Source organism: Haliaeetus albicilla, chromosome 15 (genome assembly GCF_947461875.1).
Source record: "Haliaeetus albicilla chromosome 15, bHalAlb1.1, whole genome shotgun sequence".
Classification (NCBI taxonomy): Eukaryota; Metazoa; Chordata; class Aves; order Accipitriformes; family Accipitridae; genus Haliaeetus; species Haliaeetus albicilla.
Genome location: NC_091497.1, coordinates 31,904,243 through 31,922,688, shown reverse-complemented (window position 1 = coordinate 31,922,688; position 18,446 = coordinate 31,904,243). Strand labels below are relative to the sequence as shown.

Genomic DNA, 18,446 nt, shown 5'->3' with positions numbered 1-18,446 from the left:
AGATTATTGTCCTTTGCCAGATAAGAGTATTGTTATATATTAATGGCAGGAATAATCTTACAGATTATATGAGCCCTCTCTTGATCAGCATAGGATTACTCTCTGCAGGCAACTCTTTAGTATTTTATCCTGGCTAAACTTGAGTGTCCCTGTAATTGATTTGCTATCGCTTTCTCACAGGCTGTATTTCACTGTTAGTGTCCAATGTATCTTCAAAATTGTTCTGGTGTTCAGTCTAAATATTCTTTTTCTTTTGCTATTGGCTCACCTATCTCCCACCTTACTCTAGGTCCCTACTGAGAGACACACTCTAGACATCTAATTACCCTGGGCTCTCCTAGCAGTCAATGGAGCAAAATGAGCAGCTCCAGAGGATGCCAAGCTTGTAGGTGAAGGTTCCTGTTCTCTACGAGAAATTTTACAGCAACACTTCTAATTCCGATACCTCACTGGGGGTGAGCTGAATCTGGGTCTGAAATATCACCCCCCTCCTTTAAAGAGTCAGAGATTATTATCTTGTGATTTAATGCCTCGACCTGCAGACCCTTGCAAAACTAACACACATTGTGGCTGAAACTCCAGTTTTTTCCAACATCACTTTTGTTGCATTTCTCCGGACTATTTCCAGTTCTCCAATACACTTTTAGTACCACAGTGTGCTTAAGTTATTACAATTCCTAGGGTATACCAGCAACTGCATCTTTACGAATGTCACCAAACATTAAAAATGTTACTTTGCATCCATTTTATATTCCAAAGTCATATCTAATTTTGTGTTTACTAAGTGTGTGAACTAAGCAAATGTACTTTTTCTGGAAATATTAAGTCCGCATGTTATTTCCTGGACCTGTCTGGTTTCCACACCACCTTTCACCTTCATGTCTGTGAATTTGATTTGTATCCTATTAACTCCTTCCTCTGTGCACGAAGAAAGTACCATCTCCCGCAGCCCATGCCAAGAAGGAGTTGTTAGAAGTCCTCTCACCCAGGATTCCTCTTTGACCATCCTGGCTACCTGCTGAGAAGACACCTGTTAACTCCAGAGCAAGTGCTCTGGATGTTTCTGAGCTAGATTTAGCATGCGTGTTGGCCATTATTTGTCTCTTGCTTCTTACAGGTGGTTTAAAAGAGACAAGTGAGTCACTGGGGTGATACCGGACAGCGGACATCATTAGCTGCGGGAAGCAATTCCCTCACTTACGGTGTGGCTGTATTTTGTCTCACGGGACAGGCACACTGACATACTGCCCCTTATTCGAGTAGGACGGGCTAGTTGATCAGCACAGTCTAAGGCGTGTTTTGACACTATTTCTACCTTTCCTCATTTATTATCTAACAATTCACTCGGCAGTGAGATGTGGCAAGTAACCCCAAGGGGTTTTAAACTCTCATCAGTGCTTCCAAGCTGAACTACTAATAAAGATATTAAGACTGAGCAGAAATAAAGCACTTCCTAAACAATAGAAACATGCTTTTTTGTTTGATGCCCTATTTAAAATAGGCAATTTTCTAGTCTTTTACTAACAACAGTTAAAATGCCTTAATGGGTAGTAAAACTGGAAATTATGTACCGTGGCTTGATCCTACAGCAGTGAAATATTGCAGGGCTGGCTTTTAAGCTAAGACACAAAGCTCTTATTAGACAAAAAGTTAGCATCTTTCAAAAAATATTGGAGAATACCTGGTCTGGCAGCATATGGAGTAACCTTCTTGTTGATAAGGACTCAACACTGTTACCAGCTAAAGGTCAACGTAATCCTAAAGCTCCGTAAGACCACACCTTAGCACACACCTCATCTTTTTGTCTTCTGAGCCTACAAATATTTACACATTTAATGTTAAGTTTTTAGGGGTTTAGTGATCACAGGTGAATAGTCAAAGGGACTATTCACATGACTGAAGTTAAGCCTCTGACTATGTGTTTGAACTGTTAGGACTTTGCACATCTTTTGTTCTACTGAAATTGATAAAGGCAATCTTTTCTGGTGCCTGAGTTGGAAATCCTAAACCTGTTTCCCACTGAATTTTGTCACAAGGACATTTAATTTCAGGGCTTGTCAGTGTATGTGTGCAGAAGTGAAAGTGTCACATACAGTAACTTAAAATGCAGAGATAATCAAAGAGAAGATGCCTGAAAAATTATAAAGTAGGGAAACAAACCAAGGACCTCACAGGAGTGGAGGAATTATATTTACTGTTACCGTGAATACGTTTGTTTGTCCTTTAGCAGATAAATAATGTAGTATAGGTGATTTTTATTATTGGAGTTATGGAAAAACATACCAAGTAACTCCTCATAAAAACTGTGTTTGCTTCTGCTGTGCTCATGACCAGTCTGTGCTTGCTTTCAGTAAGGAGTTCAGTTCCACTACGACTAATGCATATAAACCCCAAAGTTTAAGTTTGCTCAAGTACTGTCCAATAGAAAACTCTGGTTTTGTGCAAACAAATATTTGCTTCCACAGAATATCTTTTAGGTGGGAAGAAATACTGTTGACCCAGCCGAAAGGGAGATGAAAAGTAGATACACAAGATTCAGACACCTAAATGAGTTCAAGAAGGATTTCTCTGTACCCTTCACAACTAGGACAGCCTATCTGCCTCCAGTTACTATGTGATGATATAATGACAAAAATCGCATGGCTGTGCTAAATACTAACCAGCTACACATTCTGCTTTTCCAAAGAATTCTGCACTGAACAAGCCTGGTGCTTCAGGGGGGGGGGGAAAAAATCAAAAAAATCTATTTATTTATTCCTAGCCTGAGATTTTAAAGATTTGTGCCTCATCACAACAGACACACTCACCCCTGATCATTCAAGAAAATCACATATAAGTTGCAGAACTTTTAGACATCACAGAATTCCCAGTGTAGTCAGGGGATACAAAGCGTCATTCTTAAACAAAGCGTTTTCCTAAGTGCTTTCCTCTATCAGGGTTAGGATCAGTCAAAAGAAAACAATTCCACACAATCCTTGCGACTGAGAACTACAAACCAAGAGCTCCCATTTCCAACACTATTAAATAGTCCTGTGCAAATGTTTACGATTAATTCATAGAAACTAAAACTAATCTAAAAAACTGGCTGACTTGCACTTTGCTCATAGATTTTCCAGAGGTAAAAAAGGGAGGGTCTCTTTAACAACTGCACCATTTTTCAATGATTTGATAATCTATTTTATTTGATCTTCAGCTTAATTATATATACCACTTAGCTGACTAATCACATATCAAGCAGTTAACAATCTAAGACCCGTACTCTACAAACACTTAAATAAATGATCTCAGACTACAATGGAACTGCATCCATTACAGTTATAGGTTGAGGTATCCCAGAAATACTTTCCAGAACTTGGTGTTTCTGTAAGTTGCAATCTCATCAGTTGACTGCAAAGGCAAGCGAAAATGGAGAAGTAAAGGAGAGCACGATGATAACAGTGACAAAATCATGGTGGACTTTTAGGTGGTAATGCATCGGCCACGGGCTGGTTTTAACCCTTGCTCCTGCAATACAGGGCACATAGCCTATACACCTATAGTCTATACAGTTGAAAGTTAAAGTGATGATAAAGCTTCTAGAAGCCCAGAAGTCTCATAAAATCTTGCTGGCTGGGCATGAGAAGCTGAAAAATCCCTGACTTTAAGTATAAACACTACTTAGCAACAACTGAAAACATCAGTGTGTTATCAACATTATTCTCATTCTAAATCCAAAACATAACACTGTACCAGCTACTAGAAAGAAAATTAACTCTATCATCCCAGCCGAAACCAGGACAAATCCCCATAAAAAGCCAAGACAACCTACCTGGCCACTTTCCCCAAGTGCAGGTATAATAAGCATTTTAAAACAACTCTTCCCAATTATCTAAAAAGATATGGTTTTGAGTATATTGGCATTGGAGTAGACATGACTAGTCTAAAGGAAGCTGATTTTTTTTAAAGATTGATAGAATTGTCTATTTCTGCAAGCATTTATTTAATAAGAACTTGCGAGAAAACTTCCCTTTCCAAAAAGTTCAACATTATTTCATAAGAATTAAAATAAGGACTGAAAAATGTTTTAGTAGGCGTTTTGGAATCAGTCAGTAAACCCAATCAACCAACTAACCAGCCAACTAAAAACAAAACAAGAAAGGAAGATCAAGACTTGACTTGAACCTTCTAAGAAAATGCAGAAGCAGAATTACAACTTTTTCAGAGCTGAAAGGTGAGAATTTTCTTATGAGTGCTTCTCTAAGAAGGGAGAAAAACATTGCGTACATCTTTGTAAATCAACTTAGAGACTACAGTCAGCAATATTAACGAACACAGAAAAGCCTCCTGTCTAAACTAACAATGGCAGCTTCAGATCATAAAAAAATTCTTTTCATTAAAGTTTTCAAAAAATTATTTATGAAGCAGTCACACAGGATTTAAAACACACATCAAACCAATTTGCCATGATTCTGACTGTCTTGAGTAAAAACCCATAGTATTCCTGTTTGTTGGCTTTATAATTATGCAGTACAAAGACAAAAACTACTGCATATGCTAGGATGAATGCATACAACTGTGTCAAATAGTAAAGGAGCCAAAGAAAGAAAATATTAAAATACTGCTGCTTCTGGTATCTTGGAGAATCTGTGGTGGCAACAAGGCTTCTTGTTTCCTGTCTGAAGAAATATATGGGAGACAGATCTCTAAATATTTACACTGTGAAGACCTTGCTCTCTTGCACTAACCTGAATGATAAGATTTTAAGGTTGAAATGAGTTATTCCAGACACTCACTCTCCCGACCTGGCAGCAAGGGCTGCATCGAGCCCACCTGTGTGTGCCCATTCGGGAAGCATGGACATAGGAGATGCAATCCAAGGGGATTCCTCTGCACTGGCAACCCTCCAGCAGTCTTCAGTTTCCAGCTGAGGTCATGACGGGATTGCAGGACCATCTGCCCTGTAGTCATGAGCAGTGACCACGGTGAACAAGGTGCTGGATCCATCCAGTGATGACACAAGCACCTCTGGTTCCAGCTAGTCGATTGATAAGAGTTCATTAAAAAACAGCAGGTGGACTTGTTTGGAAAAAACTATCGGGTGATTTCACTTACTGTCCATACGCGAAGGTGGCCCATTGTGTTGTGGCTGAATTTTGAAATATTTGGTGTTTTGTAAATGAGGTATATGATGAAATTTCTTTTCCCACTTCGAACAACTAAATAACACAATTCATAACAATTAAATCATCAATGGTTTAATTTTAATTTCATAAACCTTAATGGATATGAAAAGGAATTAAAATCTTTCATTTGAGAATCCCATTTTCATGCTTAGACTAAGGCTTACAAAAAATGAAAGAGAAGTGTAAGCATATACCTGATGAAAATGGATAAGCAAAGAAAAAAAGGTGTACCATGAAAATGTTCGTATTTATGAAATGCATTAAAAAAATTAATTTCAAACATGCCACTTCAGATGTGCTTTGTCTAGTCTAGACCAATATTTGGACTGTCAACTGACCGGTGACCACATTGTGCAGATAAGTTAACACTGTTACCTAAATTTCATTTTTTCTTCAGTTTCTCTTGTGTAAGAAGAGAACTATATGGACCTAATTTAAAGAACTGTTTCACATGCTGTACAAAGAAATTTATAGCCCCAAAGACTTAAGAACTATTCAAAATTAATACAAGTTAGTTAGCGTGGGTAAAAGCAAACATCTAACCAATGACAATACTACTGTTTAAATTCTTTTTCAGGCTTGTTGATGTCTATTAGGTGCATACAAACTTTATAGCTCAATCCTTTTTGAGTCACTTTTGCACAAATTTTTAAGGTTAGAAACAGATTCATCTCTATTCATAGCCTATGTGCTTTAAAAGTAGTTGGACTTTGTTCAAACGTTCAAAAAATCATCTTTGAGCTACAACTACTTACAGAAGACTTAATTCCTCAAGGAAATTGTTCTGTGAAAGTTATAAACAGAAGAGGAATTTATAATCGAAGTTGGCTTGCAACCTTGGGCTCTCATCTCCAAAATGTTTACATACGTGAGTATCTCATTAAAGACACGTATAAGGCCTTAGTGTTGCATCAAGATGTAGACAGATTGTGGGCACCTTTGTGATCTTTCCTGAAATCTGTGAGGGTTACACAGAGGCTCCTTCCTGCAGGGAGCTCACGTATGGGTAGCATGGTCTCCAAGCTGTTCCAGCAGATTATCAGTTTTAAAAAATAATATTGTCTTGCTCTCAGAAAAGGCAGAATCCTATTTACTTACATGTCAATGATTTCATAGTGCGTGTATACAGGCAGTGTCCTAGAGCCACGGAAGGAGCAAGGGTTGCAAGTCTACCTTTCAGATACCTGGAGACCCGAGCTGAATGTCTGCATTCCAGACATAAAAGGAATTAGGCTGCAAAAGGTGGGATTTTCTCAAAGCCACCCCTGTCCCCACACCGAGCGAGAGCTCGATAAGCTAGGTTAACAGGGAGAAGCAAGATGGAAAGGTGAAATTCAGGAACAGGCAGCAAAAGCTCGCACTGCGTGTGTGACCTTGAATCCTCATCCTTTTCACAAAATGGAGCTTTTTTAGTACCTCAGTGATTAAACGCCACACGCCGAACATGGGAGACTCAAATCTCCTCTCTGCCTGAAGGAACTAACATTTACATCTCCCACAAGAACTCTCTAATGACTCAGCTATATGATATAATACCTTGGACTCTCACAACTTTCCTCCCGTTCAAGCTCTACTACTCTTCATGATGTGCTTAAATATTCACTGCAGCAAACACCAAGCCCTGTTTTTTCCCCTGTGCCCTGCTGACTGTCCTAACCAGCGGACTTCATAGTCAGGTGACAGAATTAGCCTGAGCCAGTCAAGTCTTGTGAACGTTTTATTATTCCACGCGAACCAGACCAATTTCAAAGCGGCAATTTGGGACACCTCCACCCGCTCATGGATGCCCGTGTTTGGAGACAAGGACGTGCAAGGTGGGAAGGCGAGCAGCTCGCTGGGCACTTACGCACACCCTACCACCAGGCTGGCGGAGAAAAGGGGGAGAGAACCTGTCCCCCTCTCCGTAGGGAAGCAGGACGCCCAATTTATTGTGGAAAGCGTTCCTGCAGAGGGTCCTGCTGGTGGGAGAGGTGGTGATGGTGTCAACCTGTCAGGCTTGTGTGGCCATGAGGTACCCGTCTACCTGCTGGGCAGCTCTGTGCACGCCGACAGCCGCAAGGACGTGAAGGAAAATCTCCTGGAGGTTTTCCTGGAAGGAAAATCTTCAGAGATCAGACGGTCGTTGCTCCACGAGGAGGAGAAGCTGTGTTTGGGTCGGGGAGAGCTGGAGCAGCCGTGCCGTGCCCGTCGAGCTTTGCCGCCTGGCCCCGAGAAGGGCCACGCGGTCTTTCTTCGCCAGCACTGAAACATCGAGGGAAGGCTGGTGGATTTCACCTCAATTCCGTTTAGTAACTTAAAACCACCTTTGAACGGCATCATTTTCAGAGCAGTGCTTCGGCAGGTTTCCTCTGGATCCCTCATCAGAAGCTCCTCCACACACCCCCCCACCCGTGTCACTTGCGAATGCCGAGGAACCATCTCACCTGACCCGGCTGCCTCCGGGCGTCGTTCCCCCCTCAGTACCGGCGGTGTCCGTCCGTGTCCCCGATACCGTTTCGCCGCCTCAGTGCTCACCCCAGCAGCCTTCCCGCCCGGGAAAGAGCGCCTGGGGGGGGGGGGGGGGGGGCGGCCATTTCGCGGCGTGAGGAGAGTCACCCCCCGCGACCCTCGCCACGGCTCTGGGTGTGTGAGGGGGGAGGCAAGCCGCCGGGGGCACAAAGGGGAAGGCGACCCCCCCAAGCGAAGCGCCTCCGTTTTCCCCATGCGAGGGGGAGAAGGAATGGGCAGGAATATTCTGGACCGAGGAGGGGCGCGGGGGGGGGGGGAGAAGGTGATGAATAACGTGAATAAATCTGCAACGGAGAGGGGGAGGGAGGCGGCGGCGGGTCATGTGAGGCACAGTCATGCTGCGGGCCCGAAGAAGAGGCAGAGAGGGGCACCTGGGGGGGACACACACACACGACACAAGCAGCCCGCCCGCCATGGCCACAGCCCTGCGCCCCCTCCCCAACGCGGAGGACACCCCCCCCTTCCTCCCCCATCCTCGGGTTCGGCGCCGCTCGGCAATTTCCGCCAGGCGAAGCCGAGCCTATTTCCGTCAGCCTCGGCCAGACGGGCTTTATGTCTGCCAGCGGGGCGCGCGTGCGCGGCGGCCGCCATCTTACGTTGTCTCTCGCCTGCCCTCCCCTTTGGCGAGCTATTCCCCTCCCCCCTTGCAGCCCCGCGCAGCGCCCTCCTCCCGCGGCTCCGTGAGGAGACGGGGCCGGCAGAGACTCCGCGGACGGCAGGGAAGCCGGGAGAGAACCCGGAGGGAAGAAAGGACGGGGCAGACGGGCGCAGGCGGGAGGAGGAGGGCTCGATCCCGGTGCGCGGTTCTGCGGAGGAAGAGCGGGTGCCGCCTGTTATAAAGGGGGAGGAGGCGGAGGGGGAAGGAAGAGCGTGCGGAGCGGAGCCTCCTCCAGAGACAGCCAGACACAGAGGGAGGAGAGAGAGGCTGCCTGGCTGGCTCCCCCTTCCTCCCTCCCTCCTTTTCATGGACTCTCTTGTCGGGCTGCTGCTGCTTTTCTTCCCTCCTTATTCCGTCTCTTTCATACCCAAAATGATTCAGCTCCATGGCTGCCACTGACGGGGATGTGCCTGCCCGGCTCAGCCTGCCGCTGCCGCCCTGCTGTGTGCCAGTCCTGTACGTATCTGCGCTCTCCTCCTCCTACTGCTACAGCGGGGATGGCGAGGGGCGCCGTCCGCCTCGCCGGGCTGCCCTGAGGGCCCGCCGGTTGCCCTCGCCCCGCCGTCGAGCAGGCGGCGGCCCGGTGGCGGCGGCGGCGGCGGCCGCCGTGGGGAGGGCGGTTCTGCCGGCTGCCGGCGAGCCGCGGCGCCCGGCTCAGCCGCGGGGAGGAAGGGGCTCGTCCCCGGGGCCGGCCGGCTACCGCGGGCATTTCCTCCGCTCGTTGCCCACCCCCCCGCTGGGGAGAGGGGTAGGTGGTGGTGGTGGGGCGGCCGAGGAGGGGGGTGGTGGTGGAAATCAAAAAAAATAAAAAAAAAAGGGGGGGGGAGGGAGAAAGAAAGTGAATGGCGGAGGATTGAAAGTGTCACATTCAGAGGCGCTAATCTAGAGGCGGCAGAGGACCGGTCCTCGCCCCCTCCCTGTCTCGGAGGGGAGGAGGAGGAGGAGGAGGAGGAGGAGGGGAGGGGGGTGGTTAGCGGCGGTGCCGAGGCGCCTCAGCCCGTGCTCTGCGGGAGCCGGGGAGGGGGGGTGGGTGGGTGGGTTGTGCGTGGTGTCTCTCTGCCCTGCCGTGAGCGCAAAGCTAACCGTGTGTGTGTGTGTCTGTCTCTCTCCATACCGGGGGATTGCACTCTTAAAATACACCCGATACAATGCACCAGCCTGACTCAGCCGCAGACATTAGTGCTAGGAAGATGGCGCACCCGGCAATGTTTCCTAGAAGGGGCAGCAGCAGTAGCAGCGGCAGCAGCTGCGTTACTGCTCCCACTGCACCAGGTACCGGCGTTGGGAGCGCTGCCCTCTCCGCCGAGGATTATCAGCCGCCTTTGCTGGTCCAGCCGCCGCCTCCATCTCCTGCAGCATCTTCATCAGCGGGTCCACAGCCGACACCCCCTCCTCCACAAAGCCTGAACCTCCTCTCGCAGTCTCAGCTCCAGCCACAGCCTCTTGCACAGACTGGAGCTCAAATGAAAAAGAAAAGTGGCTTCCAAATTACCAGTGTGACCCCTGCTCAGATATCAGCTAGCATGAGCTCTAATAACAGCATAGCTGAAGATACAGAAAGCTACGATGACCTGGATGAGTCCCACACTGAAGACCTGTCGTCTTCAGAAATCTTGGATGTTTCTTTATCCAGGGCCACTGACTTGGGAGAACCTGAGAGGAGCTCCTCTGAAGAGACTTTAAATAACTTCCAAGAGGCAGAGACTCCAGGGGCTGTTTCTCCTAACCAGCCTCATATTCCTCAGCAGCATGCTCCTCTGCCTCATCACCCACAGCAGAGTGTTGTGATCAATGGAAGTGTTCACCCTCATCACGTTCATCACCACCACCATCTTCACCACCACCATCATGGACACCATCATCCATCACATCCTGGGGTGGGCAGTGCCCCAATTTCTGGAGGACCACCGCCCAGTCCATCGTTTAGGAAACTATCAACAACTGGAAGCTCTGACAATGTTATATCAACTGCACCAGTTTCTGCTGCATCATCCACTGGTTCCCCAGCACCTGTCGTGTCTAATATCCGCACTACAAGTACTCCTGGCAATTTAGGTGTAAGTCCTGCTACTGGAACTAGTACCTTAAATAATATGGGTGGCGGTAGTTCTAGCGTGGCAAGCAGCATGCTTGGTACTATAAATTTAAGCAACATCACGAGTACTGGTAACGTAAATGCTTTGTCTGGAACTAGCAGCAATGTTAATGTGAGTATCTTGAGTGGTGTTGGCAATGGTACGAGTGCTTCCTCTAGTGTCATTAACAATGTTCCTAATCCAGCTGCAGGAATGGCAGTGGGATCAAGCCAGCAGCAGCCTGCATCTGGCACGTCAAGGTTTAGGGTTGTAAAATTAGATTCTAGTTCTGAACCTTTCAAAAAAGGTAGATGGACATGCACTGAATTCTATGATAAAGAAAACACTGTTGCGGTTTCAGAAGGAGTAGCAGTAAACAAAGCAGTAGAGACGATAAAACAAAACCCGCTTGAAGTGACTTCTGAAAGGGAGAGCACCAGTGGGAGTTCTGTTAGCAGCAATGTAAGCACACTGAGTCACTATACAGAAAGTGTGGGAAGTGGAGAAATGGGAGCACCTACTGTGGTACAGCAGCAAGCGTTTCAAGGTGTGGGTCCGCAGCAGATGGATTTTAGCAGCGCTGCTCCTCCGGCAATTCCAGCATCTAGTATACCACAGAGTGTTTCTCAATCACAGCTTGCACAAGTCCAGCTGCATTCTCAAGAAGTAAACTATCCACAGCAGAAGCCAGGGGTCCAACCTCCTGCACAGGCCAGTCTAACCACTGTTACTGGGGTTCAGCCAGCCCCAGTTAATATCCTAGGTGTATCCCCATCCCTGGGCCACCAGCAACCTGCCATTCAAAGTATGGCTCAACAGCAGCTACCGTATTCTCAGCCGGCGCAGACTTTGCCAGTTGTACAGCAGCAGCAGTTGCAGTATGGACAACAGCAACAGCAGCAGCAACAGACAGTTCCTACGCAGATGGCCACAGGTCACGTTAAGCCGGTGAACCAAAACTCCGTTACGGGGGCTATGCCAGACTACATTCAACATCAGCAGATCCTTCAAACTCCAGCCCCTGCCATGCAGCCTAGTTCTACAGGGGTGGGAGCAGGGCAACCGGTTCCTGTTGCCCAGGCACAGAGCATGCAGCCTTCAGTACAAGCACATCCAGCCGCTGCCCCGGCTCAGCCTGTTGCACATGCTCCAGCAGCGATACCAGGTGTAGGTACCAGTGGTCAAATGCTGAATGTTGGGCAGCAAGGAAGCGTAGCCGCTGTGGTGCAACCACCATCTGCTGCAAACCAAATTCCACCTCCAGTTATGCCGTCAACGGCTGCTCCTCCATCTTCACAAGTAGTGCAGCCTGTGCAGACAGGAATAATGCAGCAGGGATTGCAGGCTAGCGCTTCAGGCCTTCCTCAGCAAATGGTCATTGCTCAGCAAAACACCTTGTTACCTGTACAGCCGCAGGCACAAGGGGTGGAATCTGTAGTCCAAGGGATGACTGGCCAGCAGCTGCCTGCGGTTAGCCCTATACCTTCTGCTAGTACTGTTCCTGCACCAAGTCAAGCTGGTTCAGCTGTGCCTCCTGGCATACCTTCTGCTTCTATAGGTTTGGGACAGCCACAGAGTATGGCACAAGCTCCGGCTGTGCAGAATGGGAATTTGGCTCAAAGTGTTAGTCAGCCTCCCTTGATATCAACAAGTATAGGTATGCCAGTGGCACAGAGTGTGCCACAGCAGATACCGCTAAGCTCTACCCAGTTCCCTGCACAATCACTAGCTCAGTCAATTGTAAGCCAAACTGAAGACGGCAGACGCCCCACAGAACCTTCCTTAGTGGGTTTACCTCAAGCTGCCGGTGGCGAGAGTGGCGTTGGAGCATCAGCCGTTTCAGATGGTGGTAGCAGCAACGTGCCATCTTCTGCTTCCCTCTTTCCGCTGAAGGTGCTGCCATTGACAACGCCTCTCGGAGTAGATGGTGAGGATGAGAGGTAAGACTGCCTGTAACTTTATTAAAAGATAGACTGTCTGATAGTTCGATTTGCACTAACTTGCAGGTCTTGTTACAGCCATCCTATGAAATGAAGCGGTGTGATGTGTTCGTCTAATTACAAATATTTCTTTTCTCAGGTCCCAGCGTGTGTAGGTATTATATTAAAATACTTGTTTTTCTCTTGAGGGGGTGGGTTGTATTGATCATGCTCTGAAACTACTGTGTGGGTAAATTGTGTTTAACAATCTGTGACAGTGTGTATATTCCCATTGTATAGAGGAAGACAAAAGAATACTGTGGAATGTGGGTATGCTAGTGGTGATTGTAGTTTAGATTATTTATTATACTGAAATAATTAATATTTATTCTTAGGTAGATTTTTTTTTTCCACAAGCCTAGACTTCATCCTGCCTCAGCTTCTCTTTTTCAAGTATTAACTTTACTCAGGTTGAACCAGTTGTGAGCCTGTGGTGTATGTAAGAAGTCTTCTCTTTTTGACAGCCAAGAGACGCTGTAGGCAAATGAGTATGGTGGGAAAAGGGAGGTTCAGCAACACCATTGTGGCTCTTTAAATTGAACTTGAGGCACTTTTGGTCTTGGTGGTTTTGCTTCAAAGCGTTACTCCATTGTGAGAGCCGCTCAGGCCTGTGGAGGGGTGGCGAGCCTTGAATCTGGTACACCGATTCTGTGCACTCAGAGTAAGAAACTGCACATTTTCCCACCTTCACCTTTTGGAATAAGTGACCACTGACTGATCTTAATGGCACGTGCATGTGAATAGTCTCATTTCTTTGACGCTGTGTGCAGAGAAGCTGTGTCAGTTGTGAAAGGTCCTTGCATGTACAGGCTGAAGTGATCTGAACAGCAGTTTTAATGTGTAATTGTTTGATATTAATTATGTGTGGAAATTCCTCACTGTATTGAGGACCTCTTGTGATACGCGTTTACAAATGGACAGGAAGACTGTGGTGGTTCTCCCAAAGAACTCCTTGTCTAAGACGAAGCTACGTTAATGGGAGAAGTAACTTTAAGGTAGATAACCTGCCTTGAGAACGTGGGAGAGGACAGAAAAGAATGCTAGAAAAGAAATACTGAGACTCAGGTGAAGAGACAAAACACTAAACGCTTACAAGGTGGGAAAAATGCCATAGCAATGGGAGGTGAAGTACTTAAATTTATCTTCTTGGTGCCATAACTTAATTGAGGAGTAATATCAGTGGCCAAACTTTATTGAAAAAAAAAATTAATAAAATGGGTTGTTGGGAGAGGTTGGAGTCTTTTCTTAACATTGAAAATACTAACTCTATCAGCAGTCTCTGATTATGTTGATCATGAGGTGTTGACTGCCTTAGTGGCTTTCATCACATCTTTCTAAGATGCCAGAGAGCTATAATGAGTAGCAGCTTGTCTTCCAGGAGTGCTAGAAGACAAGTTCCAACACTGTTTCATTCTGATTATGTTTTTTAGTCAGTAAGTACGTGAAGGTGGTAGAAGACAGATTGAGGTGTTAAAGCCCACGGTGTCACCATTATGCTACTAGCAGTCAATTTTCTCAGAAATGTTTTTTGGTTTTCCTTCCTTCGATCTTTCTAAACCAGGACACTAATCCTTCTCTTCATGGGTTCTGTTTGTGTTTGGTGTTTTGTTTTTTGTGAGGTTTTTTTTTTTTTAACCAACCAATAAAAAAAAAAAACCCTAAGCTTTCAGGGGATCTTAGCTAAGTAAGAGATATCTCAGTGATACTCAGTATTTTGGAAAATGACATCTAGCATGTGACTGTACCCTGATTTTAAGAGCATATGTTAGCTGTTTGTCATGATTGGTAGTTTTTCCAGAATGTTTAAATCCCTCAGGGTAACAATAGCCAGAAATACCTTCTTCCTCTGTTATTTGGCTAGGCAAAGATCATATCCTTTCTTCTCCCGTGCACGTTGCGTCTTTGTTCAATCTGTCATCTCCAGGTAGACTACACTTTTGTTTAGCTGCAGTTGGAAAATCATTTAGATTCTTTATACAGAGCAGGATATGACTCTCTTAAATGGAGACCAAAAATAATTGTGTTTTTTGCATGGCAGTAGTGGTCAAGTCACTTTTGTGTACAACTAGATAATTTACAGTAGCGCTTCTCCCTGTGTATCTGTCTGTAACACTAAAAACTTAGTGAGATTGCTTCTGTTTCCGCTTCCAGGGGATCTCAGGGCAAGGTTTTATTTATATTGTCATATTGACTGGAACTTCTCTCAGTCTGGAGCTTAGACCTCATCACTCACTAAAGGTAGTGCAAGATAACGCTGTCATTCTGCTTGGCTCTTCACTTCTCTGGCCATCGGATGTCTCTAACCAGAGTTCTCTTGAGAGTTTTTTGCCTGTTTGTTAGATTATTCCCTCCTTTTACAGGAGGTGAAGAGTAATGTATTGTGAAAGTACATAAACATTTAAGAAGCAGGTATACTGTAAATATGTATGTATAAAATCCCCATTTCTCTCTCTGTGTCATGTGCATGCAAACATATATCACTGAAGATTTATATCAATACATCCCAAGAGATTCTAAACCTGGCAAGGGAAAAGGTAGGAGAAAGAACTAAGTGATGACATAATTGGGCCAGTGAAGAAGCTGTAAAATTCCATTTAGTGTGCCTTTGAAAAAAACATCTGACCCATGTAATACCTTGTTTAGATTAACTCCCAGCTTTCCTTAAACCTGTATATAATTGCCTTTAAAGACATGCCAGTATCTGTAAGTCTTTAGCCCTGTTCAGTTTTTAGAACACCATTTGCAGCTCTTTCTATGCCTGTTATCAGGGCATGGCCTTTTAAATATAGACAGTTTGGAGTGTATCTTCTTTGAAAATGTAACCTTTATTCCCCCAGTATGCATGATTTTTTATTTTTTTTTAATCTTCTCTCTGTCTTGAAATAAGAGATGTTAAAAATGAACTGCTTGGCAGAATGCTGTATGGAAAATTAATTTGCACACTTTATTAAAGAGGATACAAATCATACCATTACAGTTTCTGTATTAAAAAAAACCCCAAAACCAAAACAAAATACCCCACCCCACACCTAGTTCTTCTGACTAGTCTTTATTCAGCCTGTTGTGTATGCCATAGGTGTTTGTATGTTGGTAGATTCATCATCTCTTCTAATATTTCAAGCTACAAAAATGCAGGCCAGTTTTGTGGTTAAGTATTTTTTTTTTCTTAGCTTGAATCATGGTATGGACTCGTTCTAGTGCATGATTCTCATATAGTTTCTTGGATTTGCAGCAGTTACCTCGGTTTACTCAGTTCAGTTATTAAATCCTGTCAATTTTAGACATGGTCTTTTGAGCTTAGTATCTCATCTCTAGAAGTGTAGAAGAGGATTTCTATTTTTTATGCTTTTGAAACTTAAGTATGGAAAAATACATATTTATATTGCAGTGAATTCTTTTGTGTATTTATACTTAGTGTTGCAAAATCAGTTTTACATCTTTCTAGACAATGCTTTAGTATGCTATGAATGCTTGCAATAAGATTTTGTACAGACTTGTATAAAAATTACCTGTAAAGTGAAAACTTAAAGAAATCAGTGTATTTTACAGCATTTAGAAAGGCTGCTGTAAGTGAATTTAAAAATAACTTAATCTGAACTGTTGTTTACCATTACTCAAAAGCAGATTTTGTGAATGAAAGAGAACTAAAAACTGTCTCCCTGTCCTTGACAGCATTTCCTGTAGAGTTGCTTTCATTCTTTAGTCTGATGCAAGTTTATTTTCACCTGTTTGGGCATTTCATCCAACACTGAAGCAAAAGAGAAAGGAGCAGGCGATGATGAACACATAAAACTGACATAGAGGTTTGAAGTACTCTTCATTGTCTGACACTCTCATGATTTTCTTTTTGAAGAGGCATTTTTATTAAAAGATCCCTTTACAGCTGGACAGAGTGGGGGAAAAAAAGTGGAGGAAGTGTTTTCTGTATAGGATGTACATTTTGACTTGTTACTAAGTCTGGAGAGGCTGAAAGATTAAAGCTGAGTGTGAGAATTGGAAGACTTGTGAACAGCCTTTGAGTATCTCTGGTAGTAGTAACTAGTACAGTCAGGAGATTGGGTGAATTTTCATCATGTATGCAAGTATGTAGTAGGAAGGTTGATCAGGTACAAGTGAGACTTTTACAGATAAATACTTGTTGAAGATGTTAGTAAGCAGTAGTGAATAAACATTAAAATAGAACTGGAAGCTTCAATTAAAACATTATTTTTGATGTGGTAACTGTTTTGCATACTTATTTTGTAAGCTGTTTTAGAGTTTATATGGGTTTTTTATTTGCTATGAGTTTTGCTTCTGTGTTTGATGAAAGAGGGAGAAGATACTTTTAGAAGATACTTCACAACAAAGGATTTATGGTGGTTTAGTGTAGATTTTTATGGTTTTTTTTTTGTTGTTGCATCCTAGGGGCAGTGTTGGTTTCCATTTTTCAGATTTTAAACTTGCTTCAGAGTCTTGCCACCAATTTGAAAATTGCATAACTTGAGTTCTAGGAGATTGACTTCCATAAACAGCCAAATTGAAGATTTGACTTTTTTAGAACTTGAAAATATTAGTTACCCTCAGTAATGGCAAGTCACATGAGTAAAAAGGGAGCGCTTTGGCAAAGAAAATGTGGTTGCTCTTGTGTCATGCTGACAAGTCCAGCTTCTCATTTCATCTGATGAAATAAAATACCTACTGTTGGCGGAACTAGCTTAGCTCTCTGCTCTAAGTAAAGAACAATGAGGAATATAGGGTCTGCACCTTGTATGTCTGCTGGCCAGCTGTAGGTGGCAATACCTGTTTGGATGGACCTTTTTCTGGTGTCTTTTATAGATGCATTTTCTGCATGCCATGATATGCTTTGAACTAAGGATTGCTACAGTGCTGGGTATTGCATTGTCTTTAAAGACAGGAAGAACCAACAGATTTCAGGGGGTTGTAAAAGGCGTAATTTAGCCCTTAAGATAAGGAAGATTGTTGCAGATGCTGAGAAATGTCTCTCCAACTGATAAGGTGATATCCAGAAAATGTTCCTTAGCACTGCAGTTTTGGCTGCTCTTTGGTAATTGTCAGTGTATAAGCAGACTAAAATCATCTATGTGTGTGTATGTAAAAACAAACAAAAGGTTTTAAAATATTTAATGTTACTGTCTGGTGATTTGCATTCTTTACATTACAGGCTAATCTGGAAATGAGAATTATCTGTTTGTCACTTTGTGTAGTGGTAGTGAAGTGTTTCAGCCTTTACAAGTTACTGTGATCTAGATAATGCCACAACAGAGTAATGATTTTAACAATTGGTGGTAAGCTAGCAAAGTTAGGAGGATGGGAGGGGAAAATAATTAAAAAACCCCACCCCACCCCAAAGCTCCAAAAAACGAAAACCACCCCGAAACATTAATGTGTCTTGCTTAAGTGTAAATAAAAAGACATACAGGTAGCACATCTATGCTACAAAAAAACCCCTGTAATAATGCTGTTCACTTTACAGAGAGTAATAAAAAAGCCTTTTCAGACCTGTCTCTACCAGTTTCGGAAGCAGGTCAAGTTGTAAACAGTAGTATTGCTAGTATAGTCTTTTAGAAGAAGAAACTATGCACACCTGAATATCTGTAATAATAGCAAGTGTATTCTTGCTATGACCTTTTTGGGGATGATTTGTGATCTGGGTTTGCAGTTTGGTGTAGGTGAAACGTAAAAAAAGAAAAGAGTACTGTGTATCTGTTGTCATTGATTTAACGCACTGGTTCTTTTCTATTCTTGATTAATTTATGAGACTAAAATGTGCTGTGTGTAATATGTATTATACATTAACAAATGACTAAAAACTTTTTTAAAAGTGGACCTATACCTTTCATTTACTGCATTTAGGCCACCAAAGGCAATGCTATTAAGCAAAATCATGCTTTAACAGCATACTAAGCAGGGACTAAGGGTGAGATTATTCAATAAATTATTTCATGGTAATGGTAAATAAGGAACTAGTTTATTCTGTGTGATTGTACAAGAAACCATAGCCTAAAGCTAAGATGGAGAGAGCTTTTGAGTGACTGGAGATACCACTTTATTTTAACCTGTTCTA

General features: G+C 43.9%; 1 protein-coding gene and 1 long non-coding RNA gene across 10 annotated transcripts in view; one reads left to right on the top strand and one right to left on the bottom strand.

Moving 5' to 3' along the window:
- Positions 1-6,865: 6,865 nt before the first annotated feature.
- LOC138689158 (uncharacterized) lies at positions 6,866-7,633 on the bottom strand. The gene is made up of 2 exons (XR_011328010.1): positions 7,586-7,633; positions 6,866-7,403 (listed from the first exon to the last, which is right to left on the bottom strand). It is a non-coding gene; the product is annotated as an uncharacterized lncRNA (long non-coding RNA).
- Positions 7,634-8,317: 684 nt separating this feature from the next.
- The window catches only part of TSC22D1 (TSC22 domain family member 1), a 95,126-nt gene continuing 84,997 nt past the window's right edge, over positions 8,318-18,446 (top strand). For 5 of the 9 annotated variants that reach the window (XR_011327917.1, XR_011327916.1, XR_011327914.1 and 2 more), the window contains exons 1-2: positions 8,319-8,784; positions 9,486-12,343. Coding sequence is in view for 3 of the 9 variants with exons in the window: in XM_069802667.1 (XP_069658768.1) it covers positions 9,519-12,343 (2,825 nt within the window). In the remaining 6 variants the exon portion in view is untranslated. Of the gene's footprint in view, positions 8,785-9,476; positions 12,344-18,446 lie in introns of those variants that run through there. The other 4 variants (XR_011327913.1, XR_011327912.1, XM_069802665.1 and 1 more) reach the window with 3 other exon arrangements.